General features: G+C 36.2%; 1 protein-coding gene across 6 annotated transcripts in view; it reads right to left on the reverse strand.

The window, feature by feature from the left end:
• The window catches only part of NBS1 (nijmegen breakage syndrome 1), a 280,347-nt gene that overhangs the window by 121,169 nt on the left and 143,596 nt on the right, over positions 1 to 15,582 (reverse strand). For 4 of the 6 annotated variants that reach the window (XM_089789303.1, XM_089789302.1, XM_089789299.1 and 1 more), the window contains one exon: positions 9,310 to 9,345. The exons of the other annotated variants lie outside the window; for them this stretch is intronic. In XM_089789303.1, the coding sequence (XP_089645429.1) occupies positions 9,310 to 9,345 (36 nt within the window). The remainder of the gene's footprint in view (positions 1 to 9,309; positions 9,346 to 15,582) is intronic. 6 annotated transcript variants of the gene reach the window in all.

Genomic DNA, 15,582 nt, shown 5'->3' on the forward strand with positions numbered 1-15,582 from the left:
GAGCAATTTAATTTAATTAATTTAATTAATTAGGTTGTCCAAAATAATGAATATTTTATAAGGATGACTAATTAATTATTTTAATTAAATAAATAAGTGGTATAAAGTTAATTATTTATAAAGTTATCAAATAAATAAATATTAAAAGGTAACTTTATATTTAATTAATTTAATAAAGTGACTTGAATTATAAAATATTTTATAAAGTCACTAATAGATAAAATAAAATAATGTTCTAGAAGTTTCTGGAGAAAGTGGAGAAAAAGAATAAATAGGCACCCTGGGCTTCATTCTAATCATCCAGTTGTTTATTTCTCTCTTAATATCAAATTGTCATTCAGTCACATAGTCTATTCTGGAGCCAAGTGGTTTCAGATAGTCAATTGATCTTTGGGAACCAAAACTCCCTTGGATTAGCATAACTGAGGAAGTGAAATATCTTCTGAAGGGTTGCACATTTGGAGGTGATACTTCAGTCACTTCAGCTAGGGCATCATTGGGCCTAAGGCCATTTTCAACATTTCAACATTTCAGGAGGCAATTTTAGCAGGGCCGAAATTATTGGAGATCATTTCTAGCAGGTCTAAAATTATAGGAAGCCATTTTAAAGTAGGCCGAAAAAGGAGTCCGAAAAAAGCAGGCCGAAAAAGCAGAACCGAAAAAGCAGGCCCAAAAAGCAATCCGAAAAATAAGCTCCGAAAAAAGCAATCCGAAAAAAAGCAGTTCAAAAAAGCGGGTCTGAAAAAGCAGTTCAAAAAAGCGGATCTAAAAAAAGCAGTTCGAAAAAGCAAAACGAAAAAAGCAAATCCGGAAAAAGCAAGTGGAAAAAGCAAATCGGAAAAAAAAAGCAAACAAAAGGGGCAGCATTGAAGGAAAATATTACAACCATCCACAATCAGGTTCTTCACTTCTCATTTGGCATATTTTCTGAGAAATGTAGGTTTTCAGCTGAGTACAAAATATAGCTTCAGCACTTCATTATTTTACATTGTACTTGTCTTTGTTTGCCATTTGGCATTATTGGTATCAAAGAAAGGCTAGGATTTTGCAATTAAAGAGCATTGTAATTTTTAGACTATTTATATTGTAAACCTAGAGTTTGATGATCAGTTTATTAGTTTGCATGCCAATTGTTTGACAAAATGTCAATTGGCTGTAAGTTCTCCTTTTAGCATAAATAATGTTATAATTTTGCATAATAAGTGTTTATATTAATGCCACTTGGTTGTAAGTGCATTAATGCCATCTTAGGTTGCATCCAAAGTATTTGTCTTAATTACTAGTTGCTGTAGCCGCATATTGCAAGTAGTTTAAGTCACATATTTGTATTGAATATTGTCAAAATTAGTTGCACATTCATGTTAGGTCATTGTTTAGACAATTCGGAGTCTTTTTGTAAGCATTCTCTTTGATGCAAATCGAAACAAGAGTCATTGCAGCAATCTGAAAAGTTATATCAGTCATATGGCCCCTTGTATGCAAAAAGTGTTTGACAAAAAATTTTGAGCCTTCAATCAGCATTTTAAGGTCGAAATTGAGCAGGACCATTACAGTGGTGTCAGAGTTTGCTTGCAAAGTGTTTGACGAAATGTCAAACAATTGAAGTATAAAGATTTTTGGTGTTTGAAGAAGTTATAACCTGTTGGGGTTATTACAGTGGTATCAGAGCTATTGACCTGCCATCTTGTTGGGTAGATTGGACATTGAATCAGTTAGTTAATCATGTTTACTTCAAGTACCCAGAAGCAGTGGGACAAGGATATGAAGAAGCTTAAACAAAATTTGAAAAGGTTGGATGAAAGTCAGAAAAGGATAAATGAATTGATGATTTCCATGTTTAAGAGGACTACATCACAGAACAAAGAGAAAGAGGAACAAGAGGTCTCTACAAGTGACGTATCTAGAAACCTTTACAAGGAGTTTGCAGCAGTTGGTGACCAACATATAGCCGAATCTAGGGAGGACAAAAATCAGACTAGCTTGAATGAAGATGTTGGGCACACAATACTTCAGAAGGTAGTGGGAATGGATATTACGCAAATTGATAGTAACGGTCAACTTGATACTCAAGTTGAGACAATTGAGCCAGTTGCATCAAAAGGTGATATCACAAGCACACCGGATTGCGTGATTGACACAAATAGTGATTACAATACAATTGGGCTGGATAAAGTTACAGCAGTTGGGGATACTGTCATGTTTGAGGCTAGTAGCTCTTCACTTGGTTTGGCAAGCCAGCTGAAGACAAGGGTCAAGGATATTGTCACGGATTTATCTCATCATGACAGAATGCATGAATTGATTAAGAATCACATTTGGATGATTCAACTACAAGAGAGACAGAAAGGAGTCACAACAGGTTCTTGTTGTGTTGACTTACAGGCGATTAGGGAAGGAATGGGAGCGATGAAGTTGAGTTATTTACATCTTCTATCAGATCGTGACCATCTTCTTAGCCTTGTCGAAGACTATTCAGATGCCTTGAGGAGGAAGGAGCAGGAAGTTGACACGCTTTCTCGCCAGCCTGAGGACACTCGAGCTTCTTTGGTGAATACTCCATTGGCATTACAGAACTGGGAGAGACATGGGGATAAGCATGGCATGGAGTTGAGTTTAGTTTCATCTTGCACTCTTGATACTCACCTTTCGACGGCACGTAAATCATATGTGGTCGTTGATAATGTTGTGAGTTCATCTTGCATTCACATCCAAGATACAGGGACAATGTCAGACAGGTATGTGGAGTTAGTTGGTATTGGTCATATTACTCAGGTGAGGAGTTTGCTTGAGTTACCAACTGATTCTAGTTTACGGATATGAACTCGAGATTGTTATATTGGCGTTTGGGATTCAGTTGTTGGAGATCTTTAACACTTTTTGGTAGCAGTGATTGTTTGGGTGCTATCATGGATTTGATTAGTAGATTGCACGGTGTTGTCTTTTCTTGTACCAGCAGCTTGTCTAATGTTGGTATTAGTTTTTATACACCAGTATTGGGCTTTGTTCATATATCCAGTTGACCATTCTTGCTGGAATGTGTTGATGATCTTTCATATTTGGCAGTGTGTACAGATGAGTCCCAGGATCATATTGGCATTGATGACATCCAGGAGGATGCAGTGGGCAATTTTGAAGACTTAGTTTCCTTGGCAGTTTCTTTTGGTACAGAGGAGTTGGACAACAGGGCTACAGACTTTGATACTCCGTATGTTGATATGAGCTTTGGAGTTGATTCGTTGGATATGGATGATAATACTCTAGAGACCAGTAACTTTGAGGATACTCCTTTAGACAGTGCGTCAGAGGAGGTTTGTAGGAGACAGTCTAGCAAGTGCCATCATGTGTCTAGTCAGTTGAGAGTTAGTGAACGAGACATCGTTATCACTTGCCAGCATTTCGATGCTGCTCATCAGTTGTTAGCTGTTTATGGATGGAGTTCTCCTACTAGTGATGAGCAGGGAGGCAGTTATCTTTCCTTGACAGAGATCCACTCTTTATGGGAGGTTATTCGGATCCTGAGACAGAATTATATGCAATTGGTAGCCGATAGAGATTATCTTATGGAGTGGGGGAGTACAGCATACGATGCATTATTGGCCAAGGAAGATGAGGCGAGTGAGCTTACTCAACAGCTCGAGGTGACTTCTAAGATTCTTGAGAGTACACAATTGGCTTTCGAGGAGTCGCAGTTTCATTTGGCTAAGGTGACCATGGAGTTACAGTGACTGCAGTCTTTACCAGATTTGTACAGTCACAAGCTGTGGTGTTTGGTGATCCGAGGATGTCCATGGTCGAGATTGTCACAGACAATGGAGATGGGGATGCATCCATCCTTGATACTAACATTGGCATATCGGGTTCATTCCCACTAGAGTCAGGTTCAGTTGAGTTGGGTGCTGCAGCAGATTGTTGTGGTATGCCTGACATGGTGGTGGCCTCTAGTAGTAATGGCATGGAGACTAGAGATGTTGTATCAAAGATCATGTGTGATGTTGGTGAGCCGGTAGTTGGCATGGTTCCTGCTAGTAATACTACTCCCTTGGCGATGTCTTCGGAGGTAGTAGTCAGTTCCAACTTGGTTAGTGATCGATTGCAATTAGTTACATCTGGACTGCAGTCTGAACCACTGACTGAGATTGGCGCATTCTATCGGCATTACACTGTGAGGTATGCTCATCAATTTACCTTTGATGACCATGTTGATGAGATGATGATACAAAGATGTACTTTGGTTCCTAGTGCTTGTCATGAGTTATGGGATGGTTTGACACCTCGGGATGAGAGTTGTGATGAGCATAACATAGCAATAGGTTCTGCAGTTGACAGCTTGATAATACACGACTTAGAGCAGGAGTTTGAGAGTGATGCTTCAGCGGTTGTTATTGATTCTACTCCTTTGGCTATGACATCTCCTGACTTAGCTGGTGATCAGTCACAGTGGGTTGTATCACTTGTTCATGGTGAGCTGTCGACTGAGGTTGGTTCTTTTTATCAGCATTATACTGCAGAGTATGTGCATCAGTTAGCATTTGATCCTTGTGCTGAGGAGTTGATGGCAGGCAAATTTGGTTTGGGTTCCATTTCTTGCTGTTTATCTTGTGATGTCTTTTCACCACCAGTGGTGCATGGGAGTTATGGTTATGAGACAATGGCCGGTGATCTGCCGAGTTGTGTTGACTGCAGGAGTTGTACAGTGTGTGGATTCTCCATACTTGGTACCATTTCATTCGGGAGCATCCACCATTGTTGCAGAGTTGGATTGTACATTCAGTATAGGCCAGTGGGATGCATTGATGGTATTTATTATGTTGGCAGCTTGATTTGTCCACTTTACTTGGGTTCTTGATGTTCTAAGAGTTTGTGTCTCGTGGGTTTTTTACTGTGGCAGTTGTGATTTTGGAGTTTGGTTGAGCTGTAATTGTCAGTTTGACTATCAATTCCTCTTGGTTATATTGCAGAGGATATTGCAAGAGCCTATGTTAATTGATAGTAGTATAGTTCATGACTACATTTGGGATCCAGGCGGATTGATTGGTTTATTGTTCAGCCATTGCTTGGGGACAAGCAATTTCAGGAAGGGCGAACTGTCATGTCCCCATTTTGGAGGCAATTTGATTTAATTAATTTAATCAATTAGGTTGTCCAAAATAATGAATATTTTATGAGGATGATTAATTAATTATTTTAATTAAATAAATAAGTGGTATGAAGTTAATTATTTATAAAGTTATCAAATAAATAAATATTAAAAGGTAACTTTATAGTTAATTAATTTAATAAAGTGACTTGAATTATAAAATATTTTATAAAGTCACTAATAGATAAAATAAAATAATGTTCTAGAAGTTTTAGGAGAAAGTGGAGAAAAAAAATAAATAGGCACCTCGAGCTTCATTCTAATCATCCAGTTGTTTATTTCTCTCTTAACATCAAATAGTGATTCAGTCACATAGTCTATTCTGGAGCCAAGTGGTTTCAGATAGTCAATTGATCTTTGGGAACCAAAACTCCCTTGGATTAGCATAACTGAGGAAGTGAAATATCTTCTGAAGGGTTGCACATTTGGAGGTGATACTTCAGTCACTTCAGCTAGTGCATCATTGGGCCTAAGGCCATTTTCAACATTTCAGCATTTCAGGCGGCAATTTTAGCAGGGCCGAAATTATTGGAGGTCATTTCTAGCAGGTCTGAAATTATAGGAAGCCATTTTAAAGCAGGCCGAAAAAGCAATCCGAAAAAAGCAGGCCCAAAAAGCAGTCTGAAAAAGAAGCTCCGAAAAAAGCAATCCGAAAAAAAGCAGTTCGAAAAAGCGGGTCCGAAAAAGCGGATCTGAAAATAGCAGTTCGAAAAAGCAAAACGAAAAAAGCAAATCCGAAAAAAGCAAGTGGAAAAAGCAGATCGGAAAAAAAAAGCAAACAGAAGGGGCAGCATTGAAAGAAAATATTACAGCCATCCACAATCAGGTTCTTCACTTCTCATTTGGCATATTTTCTGAAAAATGTAGGTTTTCAGCTGAGTACAAAATATAACTTCAGCACTTCATTATTTTACATTGTACTTGTCTTTGTTTGCCATTTGGCATTATTGGTATCAAAGGAATGCTAGGATTTTGCAATTAAAGAGCATTGTAATTTTTAGACTATTTATATTGTAAACCCAGAGTTTGATGATCAGCTTATTAGTTTGCATGCCAATTGTTTGACAAAATGTCAATTGGCTGTAAGTTCTCTTTTTGGCATAAATAATGTTATAATTTTGCATACTAAGTGTTTATATTAATGCCACTTGGTTGTAAGTGCATTAATGCCATCTTAGGTTGCATCCAAAGTATTTGTCTTAATTACTAGTTGTTGTAGCTGCATATTGCAAGTAGTTTAAGTCACATATTTATATTGAATATTGTCAAAATTAGTTGCACATTCATGTTAGGTCATTGTTTAGACAATTCGGAGTCTTTTTGTAAACATTCTCTTTGATGCAAATCGAAACAAGAGTCATTGCAGCAATTTGAAAAGTTATATCAGTCGTATGGCCCCTTGTATGCAAAGTGTTTGACAAAAAAATTCGAGCCTTCAATCAGCATTTTAAGGTCGGAATTGAGCAGGACAATTACAGTGGTATCAGAGTTTGCTTGCAAAGTGTTTGACGAAATGTCAAACAACTGAAGTATAAAGATTTTTGGTGTTTGAAGAAGTTATAACCTGTTGGGGTTATTACACAAATGCAGATTTGAAGACTTATAAATATGAGAGGAGGAGACATGTCTCTATGGTTAATCATCATTAGATAATAATAATATATTAACAATAATATAAATAACCATATATATATGAATATTTGTCTTATGATGATTGGCCATCAACAACGTATCTCATGGTCAAATCAATCCTACTAAAGCTACAAACTTAACATAAGGAAGGATGGCAATAACCATTAATGAGCCAATAAGCATCCATATCAAAGAGCGGCCCATCATTGAAGACTTCTACAATCACAAAGTTCTGCAGATATGAAAACAGAGATGCTACATTTGATGTAGCTCTTCAAATACAAACAAATGAATCTCTTTAATAAGCAAAAGACATGTACACACATGAGCATATAAAACATCAACACTGATGGAGTTAGCAATTTCACATAGAAATATCCATCACAGGTACATTCCATATCTCCTGCAGCTACCAATCTTTAACATGTTTCTCGTGTTTTTAGGCACGTTGCAGACTTGCTTTAAAGATTTTTTTGGCATGAAGGCATTAGCTAAAAATAAGATATTTTATTTGTGTTTACAATGTACAATTTGGAGATCAATTTATGACACAGGGCACTCACTATTTTGTAAGCAAAATTGCAGAACCAAAATTCAGACTAACAAATATTGAAATATTTGGCCAGCAAGGGTTACATAGTCTGATTTGAATTTTATTCATTATTTTTTTTATACATTAACAGGTTACAGCTTTTAGATTGCCGGTTTGATTGAAGTTTAAGTTCAACAAACAGTACCAAACATTAGAGTGTAGAATCTGCACCATGTCCTGAATTTTAACAACTTAAAACTGTCAGTTATACTAAAGTACGTAGCTTCGGTTAGACAATAACTGTAATCGATGATATCAGAATCTATACATATGTATATATATACCAATATGATTACATACTGATATATATACAAATATATATAATCTGAATTCTATCGATTTTGTACTTACTAATCTCTGCATCATGACCAATATCATATATATATTCTGATTGTGTCTCAGCGGTAGTTTATATATACCGATCCTTGCTTTGAATTAGTATCGATTTGAATGATCGGGCTATGATCGTAATCACAATGGTCGTGATACCATTATCAATGGCAAAGTATATAATGATCATTGGTTAGCATTTGTTATGTTTTAATAACAGTGATCAGGTATGATCGTGAATGGTCATGTCTCCATTCAGAAACATGCCCATTCACTATCACACCCTTTCATTCTGTGTGTGTGTGTGTGTCAATTACCTCTGCCCGATTTTGTCAAGCATCAAAATCAATTAATGCAAGACATATCTGAAGCAGAGTAAATAGAACTGGAAGAATATTTTAATACATCAACATAGTGTTAACACATATATTATGAAGCAAATTAAATCCATTTTCATTAAAGTTTGAACCTGCAACAAATCGATCATCAGTCAGCATTATACTGAAATTGAAAACACATTCTGAAATCTAATATAAACTTAGTATAACTTTACATGGTATCAGAGCCTAGTTAAGGAAAGATTATATTAAGTTTGAGAATTCAGATTCATATCTTGAATCATAGTCTTGTATTATTCTTCTGAAAATGTCAAACATGATAAGATTTAAAGACTGTCTTGCAAATGCTGACAACTTCGCAGCTTGTAAACTTCGTATAAGCATGTTGCTAAAAGAGAATAAGTTGGAATCTTTTGTGAAAGAAGAAAAGGAATAACCAAAAGATGATCTAGAGAAAACTCAATGGATTGAGAATAATGAGAAAGCCATGAAAATTATTGTGGATGTTGTTCGAGATCATATAGAACCTATAGTGGCAAAACATGAAACAACATACCGCATGTTCAAAGCCCTTGAAAATGCATTTGTAGTTAATAATACTGGCAGAAGACTTGCCCTCAAGAGACAAATGAATCATATAAGTATGAATAAAGGAGAATTAGTAAATGCAATCTTCATGAGAATCACTGAATTAAGAGATCAACTATCTTTAGTTGGATACGAAATTGACAATCAAGAGTTATCCCTCATAGGATTAGGACTACCAAATTCATGGGAATCATTTGTACAGGGCATAAGTGAGAAATCTAAACTTCCACAATTAGATCGATTAAGATTTGATTGTCTTCAAGAAGAGTCGAGAAAAATGACTAAAGGAAAACAAAAGCCTATAGATGAAGACATTCATGTTCTTAATACCAACTCTCATAAGAAGGGTAAGAACAAGAGCCATAAAAGGAAAAGAAATTTTCATGGAAAGAGATCTTCAAAACAAAATAATGACCTGTCTAAAATTCAATGTTTCAAATGTGAATAATATGGACATTATGCACTAAACTGCCTTGATCAGTCAAAACTTCAAGCATCATTTGCCAAAACGGACAAGTCAAACCAAGATCAAGACCTTGAGAAGTGTGTGCCTTCTACTTAGCATCATCTAGTCAAGTATCAAACTAGTCCAACACTTGGATAATTGAAAGTGGATCTTTAAGACAAATCATAGGATATCGAGACAATCTAGAAAGCATGCAAGGAGAAACAGATGAAGAAGTTACACTTACAGATGATTCTGCACATTCAGTGAAACAAATTGGAACCTGCACCATCAAACTAAAATCAGAAAAGTCTATCCAACTCTCTAGAGTATTATATCTACCAAGTATTAAAAGGAACTTAATATCTATATCAGCACTTGAAGACACTAGCATGGGCAAAGAATTCAACTATAAAGAAGGCTCAAACTATAGGGGTAAGACAAGGACTATTATATAAACTTTGCACTAAAACAAACCAAGCTCTTGTTCATGAGATGTCAGATTCAAATGAAATCTGGCATCGAAGATTAGGTCATATCAACTTTCGTTCCCTAACCTCTATGGGGAAGTTGGTAATTGGAATGCTCAAATTAATTCAATTTCATAATGAATCTTGTAAAGGTTGTGCTTTGAGGAAAAACACAAAAAATTCATTTCCTAATAGTTTGAGCAAAAACTAAAGATGTGTTAGATTTAGTACACTCTAACTTGTGTGGACCCATGTCAACACCATCCTTAGGAGGATTTTTGTACTATGTGATATTTGTTGACGACTTCTCAAGGAAGACATGGATATACTTCCTTAAGTGCAAAGAATCTGAAGACATTCTTAGAAAATTTAAAGAATTCAAACCTATCACTAAAAACTCCTGAGGAAAGAAAATCAAAATTCCAATAACAAATAATGGAAAAGATAATACTTCAGAAATATTTAAAGAATTTTGTAGAAATGCAAGGATTAAGAGGGAGTTTATTGTTCCCTACAATCCTCAACAGAGTGGGGTTACTAAAAGGAAAAATAGAACTATTGTATAAGCTGTTAAGGCTATGAAATATGATCAAAACTTCAGCATGTCATTTTGAGCTGAAGCATCTAATACGGCAGTCTATATTCAAAACAGATGTCCACACTCACCTTTGGACAACAAAACTCTTGAAGAAGCCTTTTCAGGTGTGAAACCTGACATGAGTCATTTGAGGATATTTGGATGCCCTATTTATATCCATGTACCTAAAGAGAAAAGGACAAATTTAGAACCTACTAGAAGAAAAGGAATCCTTATCGACTATAGCGAAACTGCAAAGGATTACAGAATATACATACCTAGACAAAAACAAATAGAACTCACTAGAGATGTCATATTTGAAGAAGGCATTGCTTTAAAAGAGCAAAAGGTTCAAATCAAATAGAGATTTACGACACACCTAAAACCATAGAATAAGTTCCTACTCTTGAGATTTAGAGGGAGTATCCTGAAGAGACTACAAATGAATATGAGACGCTTCTTGAGATTCAAGGAAGAGAATCTTGACAATAATCCTAAGAGGCCACTTTGGGAAACAAAGATAATGGAGGAAGGAGATCAATTTGCAGCACCTAAAGAGACGTTCAAAGCAAAAGACCTCAAAAATTAACATATAATGCTTTAATATGTGAGGTTCCTAACTTTGAACCTTCTAATGTTTCTGAAGCTATCAAGCATCAAGTTTGGAAAGATGCTATGATAGAAGAATATCAATCAATTACTAAATAATGATGTTTGGGAAATAGTTCCTAGACCAAAAAGGAAGTTAGTTGTTTCATCCAAATGGCTGTTCAAAGTTAAACATGCTTCAAATGGTAGCATTAAAAAACATAAAGCAAGATTTGTAACCAGAGGATTCTCCAAAAAGGAAGGAATAGATTACAAAGAAACTTTTGCACTAGTTGTTGGATATACCTCAGTCAGGGTAGTGATAGCAATTGTAGCTCCAAAGGTTGGAAAATCCATCAAATGGATGTGAAAATTGCCTTTCTAAATGGAACTATTAAGGAAGAAGTATATTTAGAGCAACCTGAAGGGATTGTGATTCATCATGCAACTTCTTATGTTTGCAAATTGAAGAAAGTTCTATATGGACTTAAATAGGCTCCTCGAGCCTGGTATGAAAGGATTGACAAATATCTACAAGTCTTGGATTCTCCAAGAATGATGCTAATCCAAATCTTTATTTTAATGTAGCTAATGGTGATATATTGATTTTAATCCTTTATGTTGATGACCTACTTACAGGAGAAGAGCACCTCATTAATCAGAGTAAGAAAGAACTGGCTTTTGAATTTGACATGAAGGATGTTATGCCCTTAATATTATTGCATATAGGGTTATGAATAGTCAACTTGTGGGTATCTTAATCCTTAATTAAGTCATGTTATCATTATTATATCATAATTTAGGTAGGTAGGTCGACCTAGGTGTTATGAAGGATTATGTCTATTCAACCTAAGCATAAATAGGTATATATAGAAGGTTGTGAGTCTTATTTCATCATCAGATTGTTAAGTGTGTTCTCATTGGAGATATTTGGAGGTTGCCCCCTTGAAGTGGCCTATAACTCTCAGCTATTATCAAGTCTTTATATAATATTTCATATTACTTCTATTGTGCAAGTTATTTCATTACAAGTGGTATCAGAGCATGATCTTGGCACCATAGCGGCAAGATTTTTTCTCAACATTGAGGCAATTCTGGGAAGAGCATAACTTTCAAATTTTAGTGAATTTTTCAAAAAAATTTGAAGGGTTTTTGAAGAACATATTAAAGAAACTAGTCCAAAATTTAAAGGAATTGGAGCATATTTGAGGAAATTATTGCAGAATTACTATTTCTGCACAATTTTTTGAGATCTTCATATCTCTCACATCCTGCTGAATTGGAGTATAACTTGTATTGGGTTTTTCAATACATAGTAGAGGAGCCTAAATTCAAAGCTTGGAGAAATTGAAAAACAAAAAAAACCAAGATATTGTAAAATTAGGAAAATTCTCTCTCAAGGCAACAAATTTGCTAATTTTTTGGGGATTTTTTTCCGAAAACATTGGTTCCATCATGATGGGGCCTCCAACAAGAGGCAAAAAGAATTCTACCACACCGAGGAAATCTTCTGATCAAGATTGGGAAGACACAGAGGAGAGTAAGCCCAATGAGGAACTTAGTAAGTTCAAGGAAGAGGTTAAGAAGGATGTGTGACCTACGAGGAGATATATCAGATATACAAAGCATGTTAAGCACCTATATGAATGAAACAAGGAAGGAGCTCTCAAGCAATCAAGGTGAAACCTTCAAGTTGACTAATGATGACACAAATTTTATTAATCCTACAGGATCTAGGAATTTTTTTTCAAAGGTACATATGCGAAAATTTGATGGCAAGGATCCTCTTACATGGATAAATCAAATGGAGAATTTTTTTGAAATACATCAAATCCCATATGGGCAAAACGTTACAATGGCTTCCTTATATCTAGAACCAGATCAATTCATTTGGTATCGTTAGCTTTGTACTCATAGGAGGAAAAAGGGTCTCACTATATCATGGTCAATTTTTATAGAAGAACTCCAAGCACAATATAGCAATAGTGTGACAAAAACCTTCTTTAGCCAACTTGTTAAGCTTCAACAAACAAGATCAGTTAAGGATTATATTCAACATTTCCAAAATCTATCCTTAAGAGTGGATGCAATTACAGAGGAGAACTTGAATGATTTATTCTTGGGTGGTCTCAAGGATCACATTCAACATGAGGTACACATGCTTTGTCCCAGGTCAATAAATAAGTCTTTTATATTGGCACACAGGGTAGAGAAGTTCTTGATTTCTTGAAAAAAGGGGACTAATGTGACAAGAGACAAAGGATATTCAACACCTTATCTTCCTCAACCTACCAGGTTGACTCCACAACAAATTGAGCATAATAGAGCAAAAGGGTTGTGTTTCAATTGCGATAGCAAATATAGTCTAGGACATATATGTAGTGAAAAGAAATTGTTCTATATTGAAGATCCAAGTAAGGAAGAAGAGGATGAGCCCATATCAAAGGAGGATAGGGAGTCAGGTGAGGAATCACATGATTCTCAACCAATCATTTCTTGTCATGCACTTTCAGGTTTTAGTGCACCACAAACTCTCAAGGTAGTGGATTTCTTAAAGAAGCAGAAAGTAACAGTGTTGATCGACTCAAGTAGTACTCATAATTTCATCAACAAAAAGTTGGCAACTCTTCTAAATTGTTTTATATATCCAGCACCCAAGTTTCAGGTTTTGATTGCAAATGGGGGCATAGTTAGTTGTTCAGGAAAGTGTCATAGCATCAAATTATCCATGGGAGATTATCAACTTGATACCCCAATGTATGCGATATCCATGGGTGCAGCAGATATTGTTTTGGGAGTACAATAGCTTACTACATTAGGAACAATTGAGATGAACTTCCAAGAACTATTCATGCGATTTCAATCACAAGGAAAGGTAGTGAAGCTAAGGGGATTGAAGGCAAAATCCCCACAGATGGTAAGCTCTCATCAAATGCAAAAACTTCTTAAGAAAGGTGCGGATGGATTTGTGGCCTAGCTATGTTCATTAGAAGTCTCTCAATCTAATGCTCTTACTCATCCAAATTTACAAGCAATAATTGATCGTCACTTAGTGATTTTTGGAGATATGCCTAAAGGACTTCCTCCTAAGAGGGATCATGACCATGCCATACAACTAGTTCTAGGGAGTCAGCCACCAAACATTAGGCCTTATAGGTACCCACACATACAAAAAAGTGAGATAAAAAAAATTGTTGAGGAAATGCTAGAGGCGGGAATTATTAGGCATAGCCAAAGTGCTTACTCCTCACCTGTTGTGTTGGTGCGTAAGAAGGATGAAACTTGGCACATGTCTCTAGATTATAGAGTGCTCAACCAATATACAATTAAAGATAAGTTTCCTATTCCAGTCATTGATGATCTTCAAGAGGAATTAAATGGAGCTATGTATTTTACCAAGTTAGATCTTAGATCGGGTTATCACCAAATTCAAATTAAGGAGGAAGATATTTGCAAAACAGCATCTTGAACTCATGAAGGTCATTATGAATTTTTGGTGATGCCATTTGGTCTTACCAATGCACCATCTACATTCCAAAGTTCTTAAGAAGTTCTTGAGAAAGTTTAAGAAGTTCAGCTTTAAGAAGTTCTTGCGAAAGTTTGTGTTAGTGTTCTTTAATGATATATTAATTTATAGCAAGACTTGGAGGAACATTTGCAGCATGTAGAACAAGCATTACAATTACTTGAAGATCATCAACTCTATGCTAAGCCATACAAGTGTGCTTTCGGTCTTAAGGAGGTGGAGTATTTGGGACACATAGTTTCACACGAAGGAGTAAAGGTGGACCCTAACACAATTAAGCCTATCATGGAATGGCCTATTCCAAAAACTATTAAGAAGTTGCGGGGTTTCTTGCGATTGCCAGGATACTATAGAAGATTTGTGAAGAATTATGGTCGTATAGCAGCACCCCTTACAACTCTATTGAAGAAGGATTCTTTTCAATGGAATGAATCTGCTAATGTATCATTTGAGCAATTGAAGAAGGCTATGTGTACAACTCCAATGCTTGCCACTCCAAACTTCACCAAGGAATTTATTGTGGAATGTGATGCTTCTGAAAATGGGATAGGAGCAATTCTCATGCAAGAAGGTTGCCCAATTGCTTTTGAGCATCGTCAATTAAAAGGTAAAAATCAACTCAAGCCTATTTACGAGAAGGAAATGTTAGCAATCCTTCATGCAAATGAAAAATGAAGGCCTTATTTAACGGGTCGACACTTCAAGGTTAAGATAGATCATGATAGCCTAAAATATTTTTTGGAACAAAGACTATCATCAGAAGAGCAACAAAAATGGGTCACTAAAATGTTGGGATATGACTTTGAAATTGTATACAAGGAAAGGAAGGAAAATATTGTGGTTGATGCACTTTCCAGGAAGGATGAAAAAGATGAAGCCTTTGTAATGTCCTTCAAGATTTCACTGGTGCAAGTCGAGGGCTACCAAACTACCATACGGATGTAAAGAACAGTGCAAGAGGTACAGATAATGAATTGCAGGCCATATGCGAGTGGTAGTGCTATTGAACTGGATGCAAAGAGGGCTATACATCAACCAAACAGCCCATCGGTGTTAGCAAGCCATACAAGTAAGTTAGAAGGCCGTACAGGATATATAAGCTAGCTGTACAGTGCAAAAAGACGTCTGTAGGGTGGACAGAAAAGGACGTACGGGCATATAATGGTGAATGTCGTACGAAGATGGACAAGGGTGAACTATGCTGGCCATACTCGAAGTTAAGCATCCGTACGGGAATGTTTGCTGACCGTGTGAGTGGACTGAAGGCCGTATGGCCGTACAATGACAAGCAGCAAGCCGTACAAATATGCAAATGGAGGATTCAAATCGTACGGAGGTAAAGAGCAATGAGGAATGAGC

Source organism: Cupressus sempervirens, chromosome 6, assembly GCF_028749045.1.
Source record: "Cupressus sempervirens isolate cs-2001-9-10 chromosome 6, ASM2874904v1, whole genome shotgun sequence".
In the NCBI taxonomy this organism is placed as follows: Eukaryota; Viridiplantae; Streptophyta; class Pinopsida; order Cupressales; family Cupressaceae; genus Cupressus; species Cupressus sempervirens.